A 16,347-nucleotide genomic window follows, 5' to 3' on the forward strand; every position below is an offset into this window, starting at 1 on the left:
TAACTTGTCCCAGTATGTGTTAAATGGGCAAATGCTGCCATCACTCCATGGGGGGACTCCTGGAGCCCCTTGGGGCTCTTCCAGTCTGGAGAGGGTGGTGAAGGAGGGAGGCTGCCTAGGGCTCCAAAAGACACACACAAACATCTTTTTTAAATGCAAAAAAAAATTATTCTCCTTTAGATACAACGAGAAACTCCAAGGAAAAAAGGAAACGAGAAGTGTGTGTTGGAATAAGTCCTGTTAAGAGCACCAGGTAAACACTCTGCTCCAGTCCCTGGGCTTTTGGGCTTTTGGCTCCTTGGCCTGAGTTGTCCTTACAGGGCGATGGGGCCAGGTCACAGAAGGCATTAGAAACACTTACCAAAAAGAAATCTTACAAACACACAGGCTCCCCTTGCCCCAAAAAACTCATCCCTATGGAGGGAGCAAATACTAAGTCATATTTGAAAATGTAGATGGGAAACTGAGATTTAACAGCTACTAGTGGACATGACAGAGAAGGCCCCTTCTCTCTGGCCAGGTTGGTGAGATGCTCTGGGTGGGAGGTAAAAAGATCGATGGGTGAGAGGGCAGCTCTGCTGAGCAGGGTGAAATGTTAAACGGGGTGCAGTGCCCTGCAGGGCTAAGAACCAGGTCCAGTAGAAGCCTGAGACTGTGGAGATAGGGGTCAGGCACTCACAGCTCACAATGACCTCTGGTCTGATGGGCCAGGGCAGGACCTGCCTGCCATGCCTCTGTGCGCAGAGAAAGCTGTGCTGACCTGGGGCTGGATGGCGTCTGCCCTTGCTTTCCCCAGGCCGAGTGGGCAGACGTGGGCAGCAGCTCAGGCCCTCAATCCTCACGCAGGTAGGCCTCCTGCTCCGGCTCAGCCCTCTCATCCCCTTCCTCCTGTGTTTTCTGTCGGAGTTCTTCTGTCTGTGCTTCTGCCAACTTGGTTTCTGCTTTCTGGGAAAGCTGGCGCACCTCCTGCACCTGCGATCTCACCAGCTGGATATGACTCCTGGCGGTTACAGAGGCCTGGTCCGCTCCTGCCAAAAGATAGGCCACTTATGCTGAGTGGACACAAGGAGAGCCTGGGGGCTCTGTGGTTGTCATCTGAGCCTTTCTTGGGGCCACTTCCCCTGCCCTCCCTGCAAAGCAGAGAACCCTCTACCCTCCACATCCAGGTCTGCATTTTACTCTTTATTGTCAAAACCCTGGCATTTTCCTCCAGCTATCAGCAGCCATCATTGTTATAATTATCAAATGCAATTCCCACAATCATCTTTATAGCTACTCAGCTCTTAGTATAGATGTTTTAAGATTTTAATTTTTTTAACTGCACAATACATTTCTTTTTGACAAATGAAGAGATCACTAATAAAATTGTCAAACATCTCTTTCCTCACCCTACCCAATCTTCAGAGATAACACCTTTTAAAAGTTTAAAGGGCACCTTCCTCATCCTTTAAAATGTTACTATAAAGTAACATTTCATCTATTTACTAGATGGGCTGCTGTCCAATTCATGAACTGTTGAATAAAGCCAATTAGATCTTTTTAAAAAAGTTCCTACATTCATATGGAATACACAAAAAAAAATCTTATGACTATAAATCTACATAATGGCACAAACAGTATTTATTGAACATATTTTGCAATTTTGTTTTTGAGCGCTATCATTTTACCTGCTGCTAGTGTATTTCATAATATAGATATCCGTATTTATTAATTCATCTACAGAACACTCAAGCAGTTCTTTTCTATGTTATTGCATTAATGAGAACCTTTAGTACAATGTAGAAAGACAGTGGAGGATAGCAGGTGCCCTTTTATTTCTGACGTTGATGGAAATGCTTCTCACATTTCACTATGAAATAGGATTATTTAACCATCATGTTTAGAACATTCTCTCTATAATTGTACTCAGATTTAAATCGGAAATGGGCACTACATTTTACTGAAGGCTTCTGGGGCATACACCGATATGATTACACAAGTGGCTTTTCTCCTATAATCTACTGTAGATAATCTCAAGTAGTGAATTAAATGTTGATAGGGTTTTTGTTTTGCTATATGTAGATTTTTTTAAAATTTTATTTTTATTGAAATGTAGTTGATATACAATGTTGTGTTAGTTACTGCTGCACAGCAAAGTGATTCAGTTACACATATATATGCATTTTTTAAAATATTCTTTTCCATTATGGTTTATCATAAGATATTGAATAGAGTTCCTTGTGCAATACAGTAGGACCTTGTTGTTTATCCATCCTATATATAAAAGCTTACATCTGCTAACCCCAGCCTCCCACTCCATCCCTCCCCTAATGCCCTCGGCAACCACCAGTCTGTTCTCTATGTCCCTGATGTTGTTTCTGTTTCATAGATAAGTTCATTTATGTCATATTTTGGATTCCACATATAAGTGGTATCATACGGTATTTGTCTTTCTCTGACTTACTTCACCTAGTATGATAATCTCTAGTCGCATCCATGTTGCTGCAAATGGCATTATTTCGTTCTTTTTTATGGCTGAGTAGTATTCCATTGTATATATGTACATCTTCTTTATCCATTCATCTGTCAATGGAGATTTAAGTTGTTTCCATGCCTTGGCTATTGTGAATAGTGCTGCTGTGAACATAGGGGTGCATGTATTTTTTTTTTTTTGCATGTATTTTTTGAATTATAGTTTTGTCCAGATACATGCCCAGGAGTGGGATTGCTGGATCATATGGTGACTCTATTTTTAGCTTTCTGAGGAACCTCCATACAGTTTTCCACAGTGGCTGCACCAACTTACGTTCCCACCAACAGTGTAGGAGAGTTCCCTTTTCTCCACACCCTCCCCGGCATTTGTTATTTGTAGACTTTTTATTGATGGCCATTCTGACTGGTGTGGGGTGGTACCTCATTGTAGTTTTGATTTACATTTCTCTAATAATTAGCGATGTTGAGCATCTTTTCATGTGTCTATTGGCTGTATGTATTTCTTCTTTGGAGAAATGTCTGATTAAATGTTCTGTCCATTTTTCGATTGGGTTGTTTGCTTTTTTGTTGTTGAGTTGTAGGAGCTGTTTACATATTTTGGAAATTAAGCCCTTGTTAGTCACGTTGTTTGCAAATATTTTCTACCACTGTGTAGGTTGTCTTTTTGTTTTGTTTATGGTTTCCTTTGCTGTACAAAAGCTTTTAAATTTGATTAAGTCCCATTTGTTTACTTTTGTTTTTATTTCCATTGCCTTGGGAGACTGACCTAAGAAAACATTGCTATGATTTATGTCAGAGAATGTTGTGTCTATGTTCTCTTGATAGGTTTTTAAATATTGAATTATCATTTTATTTTGAAGATAAATGGCTATATTTGATTTATATCTATATTCATAAGTGATACTGAACTATAGTTTTTTTGTTCTGGTGCTGGGCAAGTCCAGTTTGGGATCAGGCCTATGCTGGTTTTAGACAATTATAATAGTTGGGAGGCTTGTCATCATTTTTTGGTATACTTTCTGTAACACAGGAATTGTGTTTCTTGAAGATTTAATAAAACTCTCCCACAAAACTGCCTGGGCTTAGTGTCTACTTTGGGGGAACAGATTCTTTGTGAATACTATTTCAACTTTTGTGGGTAGTGATCTTACTTGGATTCTTTACTTCTTGGGCCAACTCAGGATTTACATAAAGATCATAATATTCTCGTATGATTAAAAAAACCCTCCATATCTATAATAGCTCCTTCTGATGTTACTTTTGCTCTCTAAAAAGTTATACTTGCCAAACCTAATTTTTTTTTTTTCCAAACCTAATTTTTAAATTCTTTTCAAGGAACCGGAGTTTGCCTTTTTGACTATTTATTTTTGGCTGCGTTGTGTCTTCGTTGCTGCACACAGGCTTTCTCTAATTGTGGCAAGCGGGGGCTGCTCTTCATTATGGTGTGTGGGCTTCTCATTGCGGTGGCTTCTCTTGTTGCGGTGCACGGGCTCTAGGCGTTCAGGCTTCAGTAGCTGTGGCACGCAGGCTCAGCAGTTGTGGCTTGCGAGCTCTAGAGCACAGGCTCAGTAGTTGTGGAGCACGGGCTTAGTTGCTCCACGGCATGTGGCATCTTCCCAGACCAGGGCTCGAACCTGTGTCCCCTGCATTGGCAGGTGGATTCTTAACCACTGCACCACCAGGGAAGTCCCTATTTCTTTTTAGTCTTCTTATACCTTTTCTTTTATTCCACATTGTCTGAATTTATTTTGCTTTCTCTAACTTACTGGGTTAAAAGTTTAATTAATTTATTTTCAGTTCTTCTTAGTACAGTGAACATTACCTGTCACTTATGGCTGCTGTTCTTTTTATTTATGACATGTGCCTTTAAATAAGGGTCAATTTCTATTTAAGAGCTACTTTGTATACAACTCTCTGGGTCTGCTATATACAAGACTTATGACAGTTCTAAATACTTTTAAATTTCCATTTTTCTTTATTGAGGTATAGTTGATTTACAATAGTATATAAGTTTTAGGTGTACAACATAGTTATTCACAATTTTTAAAGGTTCTAATCCATTTATAGTTACTATAAAATACTGGCTATGTTTTCTGTTCAGTATATCCTTGCAGCTTATTTATTTAATACATAGTAGTTTATACCTCTTCATCCTCTCCCCACTGGTAACCACTAGTTTGTTCTTTGTTCTCTGTGAGTCTGTTTTGTTATATTCACTAGTTTATTTTTTAGATTCCACATATAAGTGATATACAGTATTTGTCTTTGTGTCTGACTTATTTCACTAAGACTAAACCTTGCAAGTCCATCCATGTTGTTGCAAATGGCAAAATTTCATTCTTTTATGGCTGAGTAATATTCCACTGTATATATACACCACATCTTTATCCATTCATCTGTTGATGGACACTTAGGTTGCTTCCAAATCTTGGCTATTGTAAATAATGCTGCTATGAACATTGGGGTGCATATTTCTTTTTGAATTCAGTTTCATTTCTTCAGAGATATACCTAGGAGTGGAAAGGAATTGCTGGATCATATGGTGGTTCTATTTTTTTTTCTTTTTCTTTTTTTTTTTTTTTGCTGTGCTGCTCAGCTTGTGGGATCTTAGTTCCCCAACCAGGGATTGAACCCGTGCCCTCGGCAATGAAAATGCAGAGTCCTAAACACTGGACCACCAGGGAATTCCCACTATTTTCAGTTTGTTTATTTTTACCGTCTTTTTAAAAAATTTTTTATTGGAGTATAATTGATTTGTTTTAGGTGTACAGTAAGGTGTATCAGTTATACATATATGTATATCCACTCTTTTTTAGATTCTTTTCCCATATAGGCCATTACAGAGTATTGAGTTCCCTGTGCTATACAGTAGGTCCTTATTAATTATCTATTTTATACATAGTAGTGTATATATGTCAATCCCAATCTCTCAATTTATCCATCCCCCCACCCTTTCCCCCGCCATAACCATAAGTTTGTTTTCTACATCTGTGACTATTTGTTTTGTAAATAAGTTCATTTGTATCATTTTTTTTCTTTGGTTCCACAGATAAGCAATATCATATTTGTCTTTCTCCGACTTACTTCACTCAGTACGACTATCTCTAGGTCCACCCGTGTTGCTGCAAATGGCATTATTTTGTTCTTTTTTATGGCTGAGTAATATTCCATTGTATATATGTAGCACATCTTCTCTATCCACTCTTCTGTAGATGGACATTTAGGTTGCTTCCAAATCTTGGCTACTGTAAACAGTGCTGTAGTGAACACTGGGGTGCATGTATCTTTTCAAATTATGGTTTTCTTTGGATATATGCCCAGGAGCGGGATTGCTGGATCATATGGTAGTTCTATTTTCAGTTTTTTAAGGAAACTCCATACTGTTCTCCACAATGGTTGTACCGATTTACATTCCCACCCACAGTGTAGGAGGGTTCCCTTTTCTCTATACCCTTTCCAGTATTTATTGTTTGTAGATTTTTTGATGATGGCCATTCTGACCAGTGTGAGGTGACACCTCATTGCAGTTTTGATTTGCATTTCTCTAATAATTAGCGATATTGACATCTTCTAATGTGCTTCTTGGCCATCTGTATGTCTTCTTTGGCAAAATGTTTATTTAGATCTTCTGCCCAAATTTTGATTGGGTTGTTTTTCTGTTACTGGGCTGCATGAACTGTTTGTATATTTTGGAGATTAATCCCTTGTTGGGCACTTCGTGTTGGGCACTTTGTTTGCAAATATTTTCTCCCATTCTATAGGTTGTCTTTTTGTTTTGTTTATGGTTTCCTTTGCTGTGCAAAAGCTTTTAAGTTTAATTAGGATCTATTTGTTTATTTTTATTTTCATTACTCTAGGAGGTGGATCAAAAAAGATATTGCTGTGATTTATGTCAGTGTTCTGCCTGTTTTCCTCTAAGAGTTTTATAGTGTCTGGCCTTACATTTAGGTCTTTAATCCATTTTGAGTTTATTTTTGTGTATGGTGTTAGAGTGTGTTCTAATTTCATTCTTTCACATGTAGCTGTCCAGTTTTCCCAGCACCACTTATTGAAAAAAGAGACTGTCTTTTCGCCATTGCATATTCTTGCCTCCTTTGTCATAGATTGGTTGACCATAGGTGTGTGGGTTTATTTTTTGAGGAAACTCCATACTGTTTATCACAGTGGCTGCACTATTTTACATTACTACTAACAGTGTACTAGGGTTCCCTTTTCTCCACATTCTCACCGACATTTGTTATTTATGATCTTTTTATGATAGCCATTCTGACAGGTGAGGTGATATATCTCATTGTGGTTTTGATTTGCATTTCTCTGATGATTAGCGATGTCAAGCATCTTTTCATGCACCCATTGGCCATCTGTACGTTGTCTTTGGAAAATGTCTATTCAGATCCTTCCATTTTTAAATCAGGGGTTTCTTTTGATATTGAGTTGTATGGGTTAAACTTCCATTTTGATTTTTGGTGAGGAAGGGGGGGTATCAGTAATTTGCTGAGTCTTTGTCACTTGGCATAAAAAATCAATTTTTGTACATGTTGTATACTATTTGAATTTGAAGAGAATTTTTTTTGGGGGGGAGGACAAAATTTTGTATTCAGTATATGCATTTGGTTAAGCTTTTAAAAATCATTCTGTTCCAACACTTAATAGTTTTAATTGTTTTGGTCTTGACCTGTGAGCCTGAGATGTGTATAAAGCTCCATTTCTCCTTGTAAATCTATCAGTTTTTGCCTCATTAGACACGCACTTCATGATTGATGTCTTGATGAATTGTTCGGTCCCTTTTAATGCTTTTTGTCTTGAATCCCCCTTCTGATTCTGACATTGCTCTGCCACCTTTTTTTGGGTAGATTTCTTTTTGTTAGTAATGGTTCAGTTTATCTTAAAATTCTAAACCTTCCTATGCGTTTTTGTTTTAGATGTGCCTCTGTAAACAGTTTTAGCTAGAATTATTTTTTAATACATTCAGGCAGTATTTAATATGTAAATTTATTCTTATTGTGATTACTGATATTTGAATGTGTTCTATTTTAGTTTGCATTTTCTAATTAACAGGCTTTATTTCTTAAACCTTTCCTGCCTTAACTGAATTTTATCAACTCCCCCCCCCCTTTTTTTTTTGCGGTACGCAGGCCTCTCACTGTTGTGGCCTCTCCCGTTGCGGAGCACAGGCTCCAGACGCGCAGGCCCAGCAGCCACAGCTCACAGGCCCAGCTGCTCCACAGCACGTGGGATCCTCCCGGACCGGGGCACGAACCCGTGTCCCCTGCATCCGCAGGTGGACTCTCAACCACTGCGCCACCAGTGAAGCCCCTCCCCCCCCAATTCTTTTTGAAGTGTTTAACAATGTCTAATGTTAAGCCATTGTCTCTCTTCTCGAGCAAGAAAGCTTAGCATGCTTTCACTTCTTCCCCAAACTGATTTGATTACTTAAAAGTTTAACACTCAGGGGGCTTCCCTGGTGGCACAGTGGTTGAGAATCTGCCTGCCAATGCAGGGGACACAGTTCAGTCCCTGGCCCAAGAAGATTCCACATGCTGCAGAGCAACTAAGCCTGTGCGCCACAACTACTGAAGCCTGCATGCCTACAGCCCATGCTCCATGAGAGAAGCCACAGCAATGAGAAGCCTGTGCACTGCAACAAAGAGTAGCCCCCCGCAACTAGAGAAAGCCCGTGCACAGCAACAAAGACCCAACACAGCCAAAAATAAATAAATAAATTTATTTTAAAAAAAAAGAACACTCAGAGCTTTTGACAAGTTTTACTAAATTTTCTTCATTAGTTTTGTATCTCAGTTGCTTCTTTCTAAACTAATTTTTCTTTACAGAGTAGTTTTTTCCAGAAAGTATAAGCAGTTGGTAAGCTGAGCCTTTATGTCTGAAAACATCTTTTATTCTCACATTTTAAAGATATCTGGATGGTTATTTTTTGTCATCTTGCATCTAGGGTTGCAGATAAGAAGATTAATGTTTGATTATACTTCCTTTGTAAGTAACTTTTTTCTTATAGTTTTTAGGATTTTTCTTTGTATAGTTTGTTTTCTTTTCTTTTTTTTTTTTTTACCATATGAGATATATTTATATTTTAAATTCTGTTCAGAACCTTTGTGAGCCCTTTCAATCAGTTCTGGGAAAATGTCTTTTTTCAGATAATGCTTATAATTTACTCTCCCTCTTTTCTCCTGCTAGATCTAAGCCTAGTGAGTGGTGAGGGCTGCCTGGGACTGTTCCTGCTGTAGAACCCTCAGCAAACCTCCCTGTTCACTGCACCTGGAAACCCTGCTCCCACCTTTGGTGTGCCACTACTAAAATGCTACTTTTATACTTCTGTTTCGCTGTTCATCCCAATCCTGTTTTCAGAATCTCTTATTCCCCGGGGCATTAGTTAACTAAGAATTTTTTGGTTTTACTTAAAAAATCTTTTATATCTTTAAGATTTCAGAAAACAATAGCACTTTAACAAACCAGTTTCCTAATAAGAACTTCTGTGGTGACATAGTTTGGGCCCAACCAGGTAAGATGTCAAATGAGGGGTTCCCTCAAATACATTTAATTAGAAAACCATTCAGCTCAAGCCCACTGGATGGATAGTGATGGTTTAAAAACACCTGGTGAATGAATAACTGCATTTTCTATACTCAGGCACCAAGGCACAGAGGATGAAGCCCTGGCTACCAGGGGCAAAGGCTTTAGAATCTGACCTACTTTGCTGAATCCCAGTTTGGCTGCTTACTTACTGTGTACCACAGCACACTGGGTGAATTACTTAACCCCCTCTATCTGCCAGTTTCTTCATCTATAAAGTGGGAATGATGATAGTAACTCCTACTTTAAAGGAACTATGGGGGTTAAAGGTCTATAAAATGTTTATCACAAAGCCTGAAATACAGATACTATTCATAAATTATCCAGGTTATTAAAAAATAAATGTTCAAAACCTATTTGGAGGGCTCCCCTGGTGGCGCAGTGGTTGGGAGTCCGCCTGCCGATGCAGGGGACACGGATTTGTGCCCCGGTCCGGGAAGATCCCACATGCCGCACAGCGGCTGGGCCCGTGAGCCATGGCCGCTGAGCCTGCGCGTCCGGAGCCTGTGCTCGGCAGCGCGAGAGGCCACAATAGTGAGAGGCCTGCGTACCGCAAAAAAAACCAAACACCTATTTGGAAGCAATCAAAATTTCCAGCTGACAGTAGTTTTATCATTTCTCATTTTCTAGATATTAACTAGCTTCTATGGGTCTGGTCTACAAGGGCATTAATTTTTCCTTTGTGCAGATGAAATATTGGTTAATATATTGGAAATGGGAACATTTTCCCACAAGGTTATAGCCACAATATCCCTCACTTTTCAGCTAGATGAAAACTCAAAGAGCACCTCCATAGTAAGAAATGTAACCTACCGGTTTGGTATGCAGCTTCTGCTGCCATCTCTGAGAGACTAACTGCAGTCATCCAGGTGGTTTCCAACTTCAAGTACTCTTGCTGTTTTGAAGTCATCTATAAATTAAACAAAGCACTTCAGACAACATGACTCTGCATTACGTCATTAAGCACATTTAAATGGACTTATTCAATAGTAGACTGAGAGAACAGCTACTGGTAAAACACCTTCATTCAATCATTTAGATAACCACAATGAGGCAGGAGCACTAATACAGAAACGCCAAGTAACTTTGCTCACCTCAACTCTGGCTCCTATGATCACCTGCCACACTGCGTCTTCCTCCTGTGAATTCATTTTCCCAAGTAAACTTGTGTATTGTCGGTACAGAGAACTTAAGGTATAAACAGCCTACAAATATAGAATAAATGAGTAAAATAAGTGAGGCATATTAGGGTTAGTGAGACTTACACCTCAAGGTTAAGTCACATTGCAGCAAACTGACTCTTCAGTCCTTCTGCTTCACTGAACCTGCACTATTGTATGAAGTAGAGGCATTATCCTAGGACATCAGTATCTCCACTTGTCAACTTTAGCGGGCTTCCCTGGTGGCACAGTGGTTGAGAGTCCGCCTGCTGATGCAGGGGACGCGGGTTCGTGCCCCGGTCCAGGAATATCCCACATGCTGCAGAGCGGCTGGGTCCATGAGCCAGGGCTGCTGAGCCGGCACGTCCAGAGCCTGTGCTCCGCAACGGGAGAGGCCACAACAGTGAGAGGCCCACGTACCGCGAAAAAAAAAAAACCACTTTTTAGCAACTTAGACATACAAAAAGAACATAATGCAGATGGAAAACTCAGAAAACTGGGAATAAAGCTGCTGGAAAATGAAGGTAAAGAAACATATAAATGAGACTCTTAAAAATGATTCTGATTATCCATATACTCTCTATTAGATCAGTGGTTTTTAAACTGTCCTCACACAGAAGCCCCTGGTACCCCCAACTGAACCAGATCAGCATGGTCCCCCTGTCTTATATACTGGGCTACTATATTTAAGATTTTTCTTTTAAAAAGGGTTCCTGGACAGTGAGGCCAACCACAGCCCCTTCCCAGAGGGTGAGTGTCCCACCTGCAGGGGCCCTACATTAAATGAGGATGAAGCAAAACTCTAGTTCAAAAAGATACACGCACCCCTATGTTCATAGCAGCACTATTTACAGTAGCCAAGATATGGAAGCAACCTAAATGTCCACTGACAGATGAATGGGTAAAGAAGATGTGGTACATATATACAGTGGAATATTACTCAGCCATAAAAAAGAATGGAACAGGTGCTTCCCTGGTGGCACAGTGGCTTCCCTGGTGGCACAAGAATCTGCCTGCCAACACAGGGGACACAGGTTCAAGCCCTGGTCTGGGAAGATCCCACATGCTGCGGAGCAACTAAGCCCGTGCGCCACAACTACTGAGTCTGCCCTAGAGCCTGCGAGCCGCAACTACTGAAGCTTGCACGCTTAGAGCCCGTGCTCTGCAACAAGAGAAGTCACCACAAGGAGGAGCCCACACACCGCAATGAAGAGTAGCCCCCGCTTGCCACAACTAGAGAAAGCCCATGCGCAGCAACAAAGACGCAACTCAGCCAAAAATAAATAAATAAATGAGGTGAGGGAAAGATGGATTGGGAGTTTGGGATTAGCAGATGCAAACTATTATACAGAGAATGGATAAACAACAAGGTCCTACTGTATAGCACAGGGAAGTATATTCAATATCCTGTGATCATAATGGAAAAGAATATGAAGAAGAATATATGTGTAACTGAATCACTTTGCTGTACAGTAGAAATTAACACAACATTGTAAATCAACTATACTTCAGTAAAAAAAAAAATTTTAAATAAAATAATAAAAAGGGTTCATGGAGAAAGTCTAAAAACCAGTAATTTAGGTCAGGACTCAACCAACTTTTTTTTGTAAAGGGCCAGAGAGTGGCCCTACAGTCTCTGTTTGCAACTATTCAACTCACAAAAGCAGTCATAGAGAATACACAAAAAAACGAGCCTGACCGTGTACCAATCAAACTACAAACGCAAGCATCAGACCCGATTTGATCTGTGAGCCATAGTTTGCTAACCACTGACTTAGATGACCAAGACTTAACAAGAGGACACTTACCTTAGTATATTCAGTGATTGCTTCAATCAATGCATATGTGGTCTGAGAGAGAAAGGTAGAGGTGCTATCTGTTACCAAAGACACAGCCCTCCTCGTTAATGCATCATTACTAAGAGAATGAGGCTCCGGTTTCTGAAACACACAAACATTTTTAGTCAATTTCGAACCTAAAGCTCCAGCTGAGATCATATACAGCCAAGTGAAAAATGTAATTCTCACACTGCAACTGCACTATGATGCTTCTGTTAACTTTTTCTTTTTAAGCTTTATTTTCGCTATTTAAGACAACATATGAAAATAATTCTAGAATATGCTTTCTACCTACTTTTGTTGCTTATTCTCTGCTCCAAAAAGCAAAGTATTTCTTTTTATCAAATAAAAGGCTAGTATTTATAATCAACAAATTTCATGAAGTTATGATTCATTCATTACCACAGTGCTAGATGCTTGGGATATAAAGATAAACTAGAAAATTAATGCAATCAAGTACCATGGGAGCTGTGGAAGAAGTCTGGAGGGGCACACGTAAGACAGCAATCACTTCTACATCGAATGAGAATAACTTAGAAAAGGCTTCAGAGAGGTAATAAGGATTAAGCTGAGTCTAAGAAAGTAAATGGTGGAGAGGGCAAATCTGCAGAATGAGCTGTACAGTCTTGATGCAGGGCAGAGGAGACGCCTCCCTCTGACCTCAGCTGTTATGTTTTAAAAAAAAAAAAGGGCAGTATAACTATCTCACGAGTTAAGGGAATGTGGTGGCCACCCTGATTAAATATTGGCAACTATGATGACAAGTCATCCCTAACTCTCCCTTTTTCTCCCATAGCAGAGGATTTATTGTATCATAACTAACAAACCAATCCCTCTATCATCTGTTGTCTTTTTGCTATTTAAAGTATAAGCACCCTGAATCACTGCCTGTTGAAAGTAGCAATCAAGAAATATCTCTGATACACGAACAAATCATGAATTTTATCATATTTATATTTCATTCAATCAACTAAGTAAGTATTCATTATGTACCTCACACTGAGGGGCTAGAAAGGAAAGAATATCATCTCTGCTCATGAGAAGCTAATTTTGACCTATTCTGATAGTTTGTGTCTTCATAATGCTCTCCATTTTACAATGCACGTTTACTTGTTCCTCACAACAATCTAGGTATTAGCACTTCTCTTTTAATGAGGAAACGGAAGCTCAGAATAGTTATGTAACTCTCCTCAAAAGTACGCATGTAGACCTCAAACCAAATCTTCTCACTCCAAAGTTTCCATTATGCTCTGCTGACTCGGGAGTCAAACAGATTATCATCAAATATCAAAATAGACAATATAAGTGGTCAGAGAGGGAAATCATTGTTGGCCAGGAACTAGGAAAGGCTTTAAAAAGAGGTGGGATTTGGGTCTCAAGACAACTAGGATTAGAATGGACATGCGTCCTGGGTTAGAAGAAACAATGAGGAAAAGAATACATATGATGTATGCAGGGGCTGTCGGGAATCTAGCCTTGTTGGAGTGGATGGCACAAGGGAGATGAGACTGGCTAGGGCACTGGAGTGCGGGGAGAGTTCGCTGGATTTTAGTTCTGTAACACATTACGGGGAGCCACTGCAGGCTCTGAAGAACGGAAGTGGCATTGCTGTTCCTGCAGGAGAATGACTAGAGGCTCCTGTCAACCAGAGGCTCCTGTCAACCAGAGGCTCCTGGCATGTGGCCTAGAACTGAGGTAACTAGGGCTTAAGAATAGTATACGAACTAGAAAGGACAAACACAGGGGACTTCGCTGGTGGCACAGTGGTTAAGACTCTGCGCTCCCAATGCAGTGGGCCCGGGTTCTGTCTCTGGTCAGGGAACTAGATCCCACATGCGTGCCGCAACTAAGGAGCCGGGGAGCCACAACTAAGACCCAGCGCAACCAAACAAATAAATAAAATAGGTCAACATTAAAAAATATATAAAGGACAAACACACAAAAAATCTTTTGGAGGAAGAAAGAAAAGGCTGTCCTAACAATGACTGAAAATGGCTTGGTGTTCAAGTAAGGATTTTAGGGTTAAAGGGTCATTAGTACACAGAGATGAGGGCTGAAGTGAGGCACAAAAAGGGAAAGGCTCATGAGTGAGCCTCAGAAGATGCTGAAAATACTTGTGATAGATGGAATTAATCTTGTTGCTGTGATAAACACACATTTAAGTATCAGGAACGTTTTGCCAAAATGGGGTTTGCCGATTTCTTATTTAGCTCTTCCTGATAAAGCATATAACCAACCGTTTTTTAATAAGGTACCACTTTCATATCACTGTCTACTTGACAACTCCACCTAGATGTCATTTCCAAAACTGAACTCTTGGTTTCTTCCTCCCAAAACCCATTCCCCTCCATCCCAGTATACAGCAACACCATTCTCTCCGTTGCTTAGGCCTTTTTAAAGCACTGGAAGCGAAGTTATATACTTCACACCTAACCCATCGGCAACTCCTGCTGATGGCATTCAGCCCGCTCCCCCACCCGAGCCAAGCCCGTGATCATCTCATGCCTGGACCCCTGCTGGTCTTTTTAGTTCCACACAGCAACCTTTAAAAACTTATGTCAGATCATAATAATCTTATGTTAAAATCCTCTGTGGCTTCTTTTCCATAATAAAATCCAAAGCTCTACAATGGCCCACAAAGTACAGAAGTCGAAGCACATTCTGGTCCTGAGCTAACTCTGTGAGCTGAGTTCATCTATTTCTCTCTCTCTCTCCCCCTCTCATTCCACTTTCTCCTCTTCCGTATCTCCAGAATGTAAGCTTTATGAAAGCAGAAACTTCGTTTGATTTGCTCATACGGTCTCAGTGTGTATGGCACATAAAAGTTGCCCAATAAATTTTTATTGAATGAAAGACTACTGTGTTGATACTGTAATATGTTTTCTTTCGTCCCTCTTTATACAATCTGACCTACCTGACATAGTGTTCCTACCAAATACTACTATTAAAATGGAAACATTACTATATTTGCTCAGCTCTGAAAAGATGCCGATACACTAGAAAGTATACCATCACATGCGGGTGAGGAGGGGCGCGGGGTAAAACCATGAGAGCTTGTCAGATGCTTCACTGCCCACCTGGGACTTCAAGAGGACACAGTACACAAAGACAAACAACACGGAGTGACAGGACAGTACTTCACCTGGGCAATAGGAACTGCACACAGGGTTACCCCAAATCCGGCAGCCACAGTTTTGTGCCATGGTCTTATCAATTCCGAGAAACGGCGCTTCTCACAGTTAGCCGCGACTGGCACGCACCGTTTGTACCTAGAAACAGAAGTCAAATTTAGTAAGGCACAACCACCAACCTGTAAAAGCCTCTTCAATTTACTGATATTTGCAGGGGCTGGAGACTCAAACTCGGGCCACGCTGGAACCCAAATGACGACGTAGAGTGGCCTTGCACACGACAGGGCTCTGTGGGGAGCTGCGTGGACTGGAAAGGCCCGGGCTCGAAGAAACCGCTACTTGGCTCCCCGCGCGGGAATGCGGGCCGATGGTGCCGCAGTTTAAGAGTTACCAGGTGTGGACGTTTAAGAGGTGGTCTCAAAGCTTTTTAAAAACTCAGGCCAAAATAAAACGCTTCTGCAGGCAGGATTTAGCGCTGGCCCTCTGGCCTAGGCTGCAAGGGCTCTGATGGTCCCCTGGAGCCCGCAGGCGTCAAGAGGCCGAGGGAGCAGGGCCCGCGGGGAGACAGGCAAGTTCCTGGGGCTCCTCCGCCCTCACGGAAAACCTCCTCCGGGAACCCGCCGCCTGCCCGGGCCTCTTCCCCTACTCTCCCCAGTGACTTCAATGGGCCAACGAGAGTCACTTCGCGGGCAGGCCGAGCGCCCTTCAAAAGACAGCCCGACGGTGAGGGAACGCGCTTTCGGTAGGTGGGAAAACGGAAAAGCCGTCAGTGAGACACGAAGCCCGGGCTTGGCCGAGGAGGCGGGAGGCCTCTGGCCAGAGGCAGAGGCGGGACGTCCTCAGACCTCCGAGAGGGGCGGGACGCCGTGACCCTCTCGGCCGAGAAGGGAAGCGCGCGCCCGCAAGGCCGGGGCTGCGGCCCGAGTGCAGCGCTCTCAGCGTCCCCTCCTTCTGTCCGACCCTGACCTACACGACCTGAAGCCCTACCTGAAGAAGAAGGCTACGCTCCGCGACAGCCAACTCCGTAGAGCCGCCATTCCGCGTCTGACGGCCCCCACACGCAAACGCCGGAAGTGACGCCACTTCGTGAGCGGGGGGCGGGGCACGGCCCCCACATGAGAGGGCCTCTTCGCATGACCACGCCCCCCGCCCGAGAGC

At 41.7% G+C, this 16,347-nt stretch overlaps 1 protein-coding gene across 1 annotated transcript; it reads right to left on the bottom strand.

The window, feature by feature from the left end:
• Positions 1-159: 159 nt before the first annotated feature.
• On the bottom strand, positions 160-16,262 carry DIABLO (diablo IAP-binding mitochondrial protein). Its single transcript, XM_030860210.2, has 6 exons — positions 16,177-16,262; positions 15,201-15,327; positions 12,029-12,160; positions 10,155-10,265; positions 9,874-9,970; positions 160-1,028 (listed from the first exon to the last, which is right to left on the bottom strand). Exons 1-6 carry the CDS (start codon positions 16,224-16,226, stop codon positions 832-834), a joined length of 714 nt encoding a protein of 237 aa, XP_030716070.1. The 5' UTR covers positions 16,227-16,262; the 3' UTR covers positions 160-831.
• Between the last annotated feature and the right edge of the window lie 85 nt (positions 16,263-16,347).

This window comes from Globicephala melas, chromosome 13 (assembly GCF_963455315.2).
Source record: "Globicephala melas chromosome 13, mGloMel1.2, whole genome shotgun sequence".
NCBI classification, from domain to species: domain Eukaryota; kingdom Metazoa; phylum Chordata; class Mammalia; order Artiodactyla; family Delphinidae; genus Globicephala; species Globicephala melas.

What these genes read in the sequence shown, in the direction of transcription:
- DIABLO (XM_030860210.2), bottom strand. Translation starts at nt 16,226, where the DNA reads ATGGCGGCTCTACGGAGTTGGCTGTCGCGGAGCGTAGCCTTCTTCTTC. An exon ending in GTGCAGTTCCTATTGCCCAG is followed by an intron (nt 12,161 to 15,200) that starts GTGAAGTACTGT and finishes TGTGTGTTTCAG; the next exon opens with AAACCGGAGCCTCATTCTCT. An exon ending in CAATCACTGAATATACTAAG is followed by an intron (nt 10,266 to 12,028) that starts GTAAGTGTCCTC and finishes CTATATTTGTAG; the next exon opens with GCTGTTTATACCTTAAGTTC.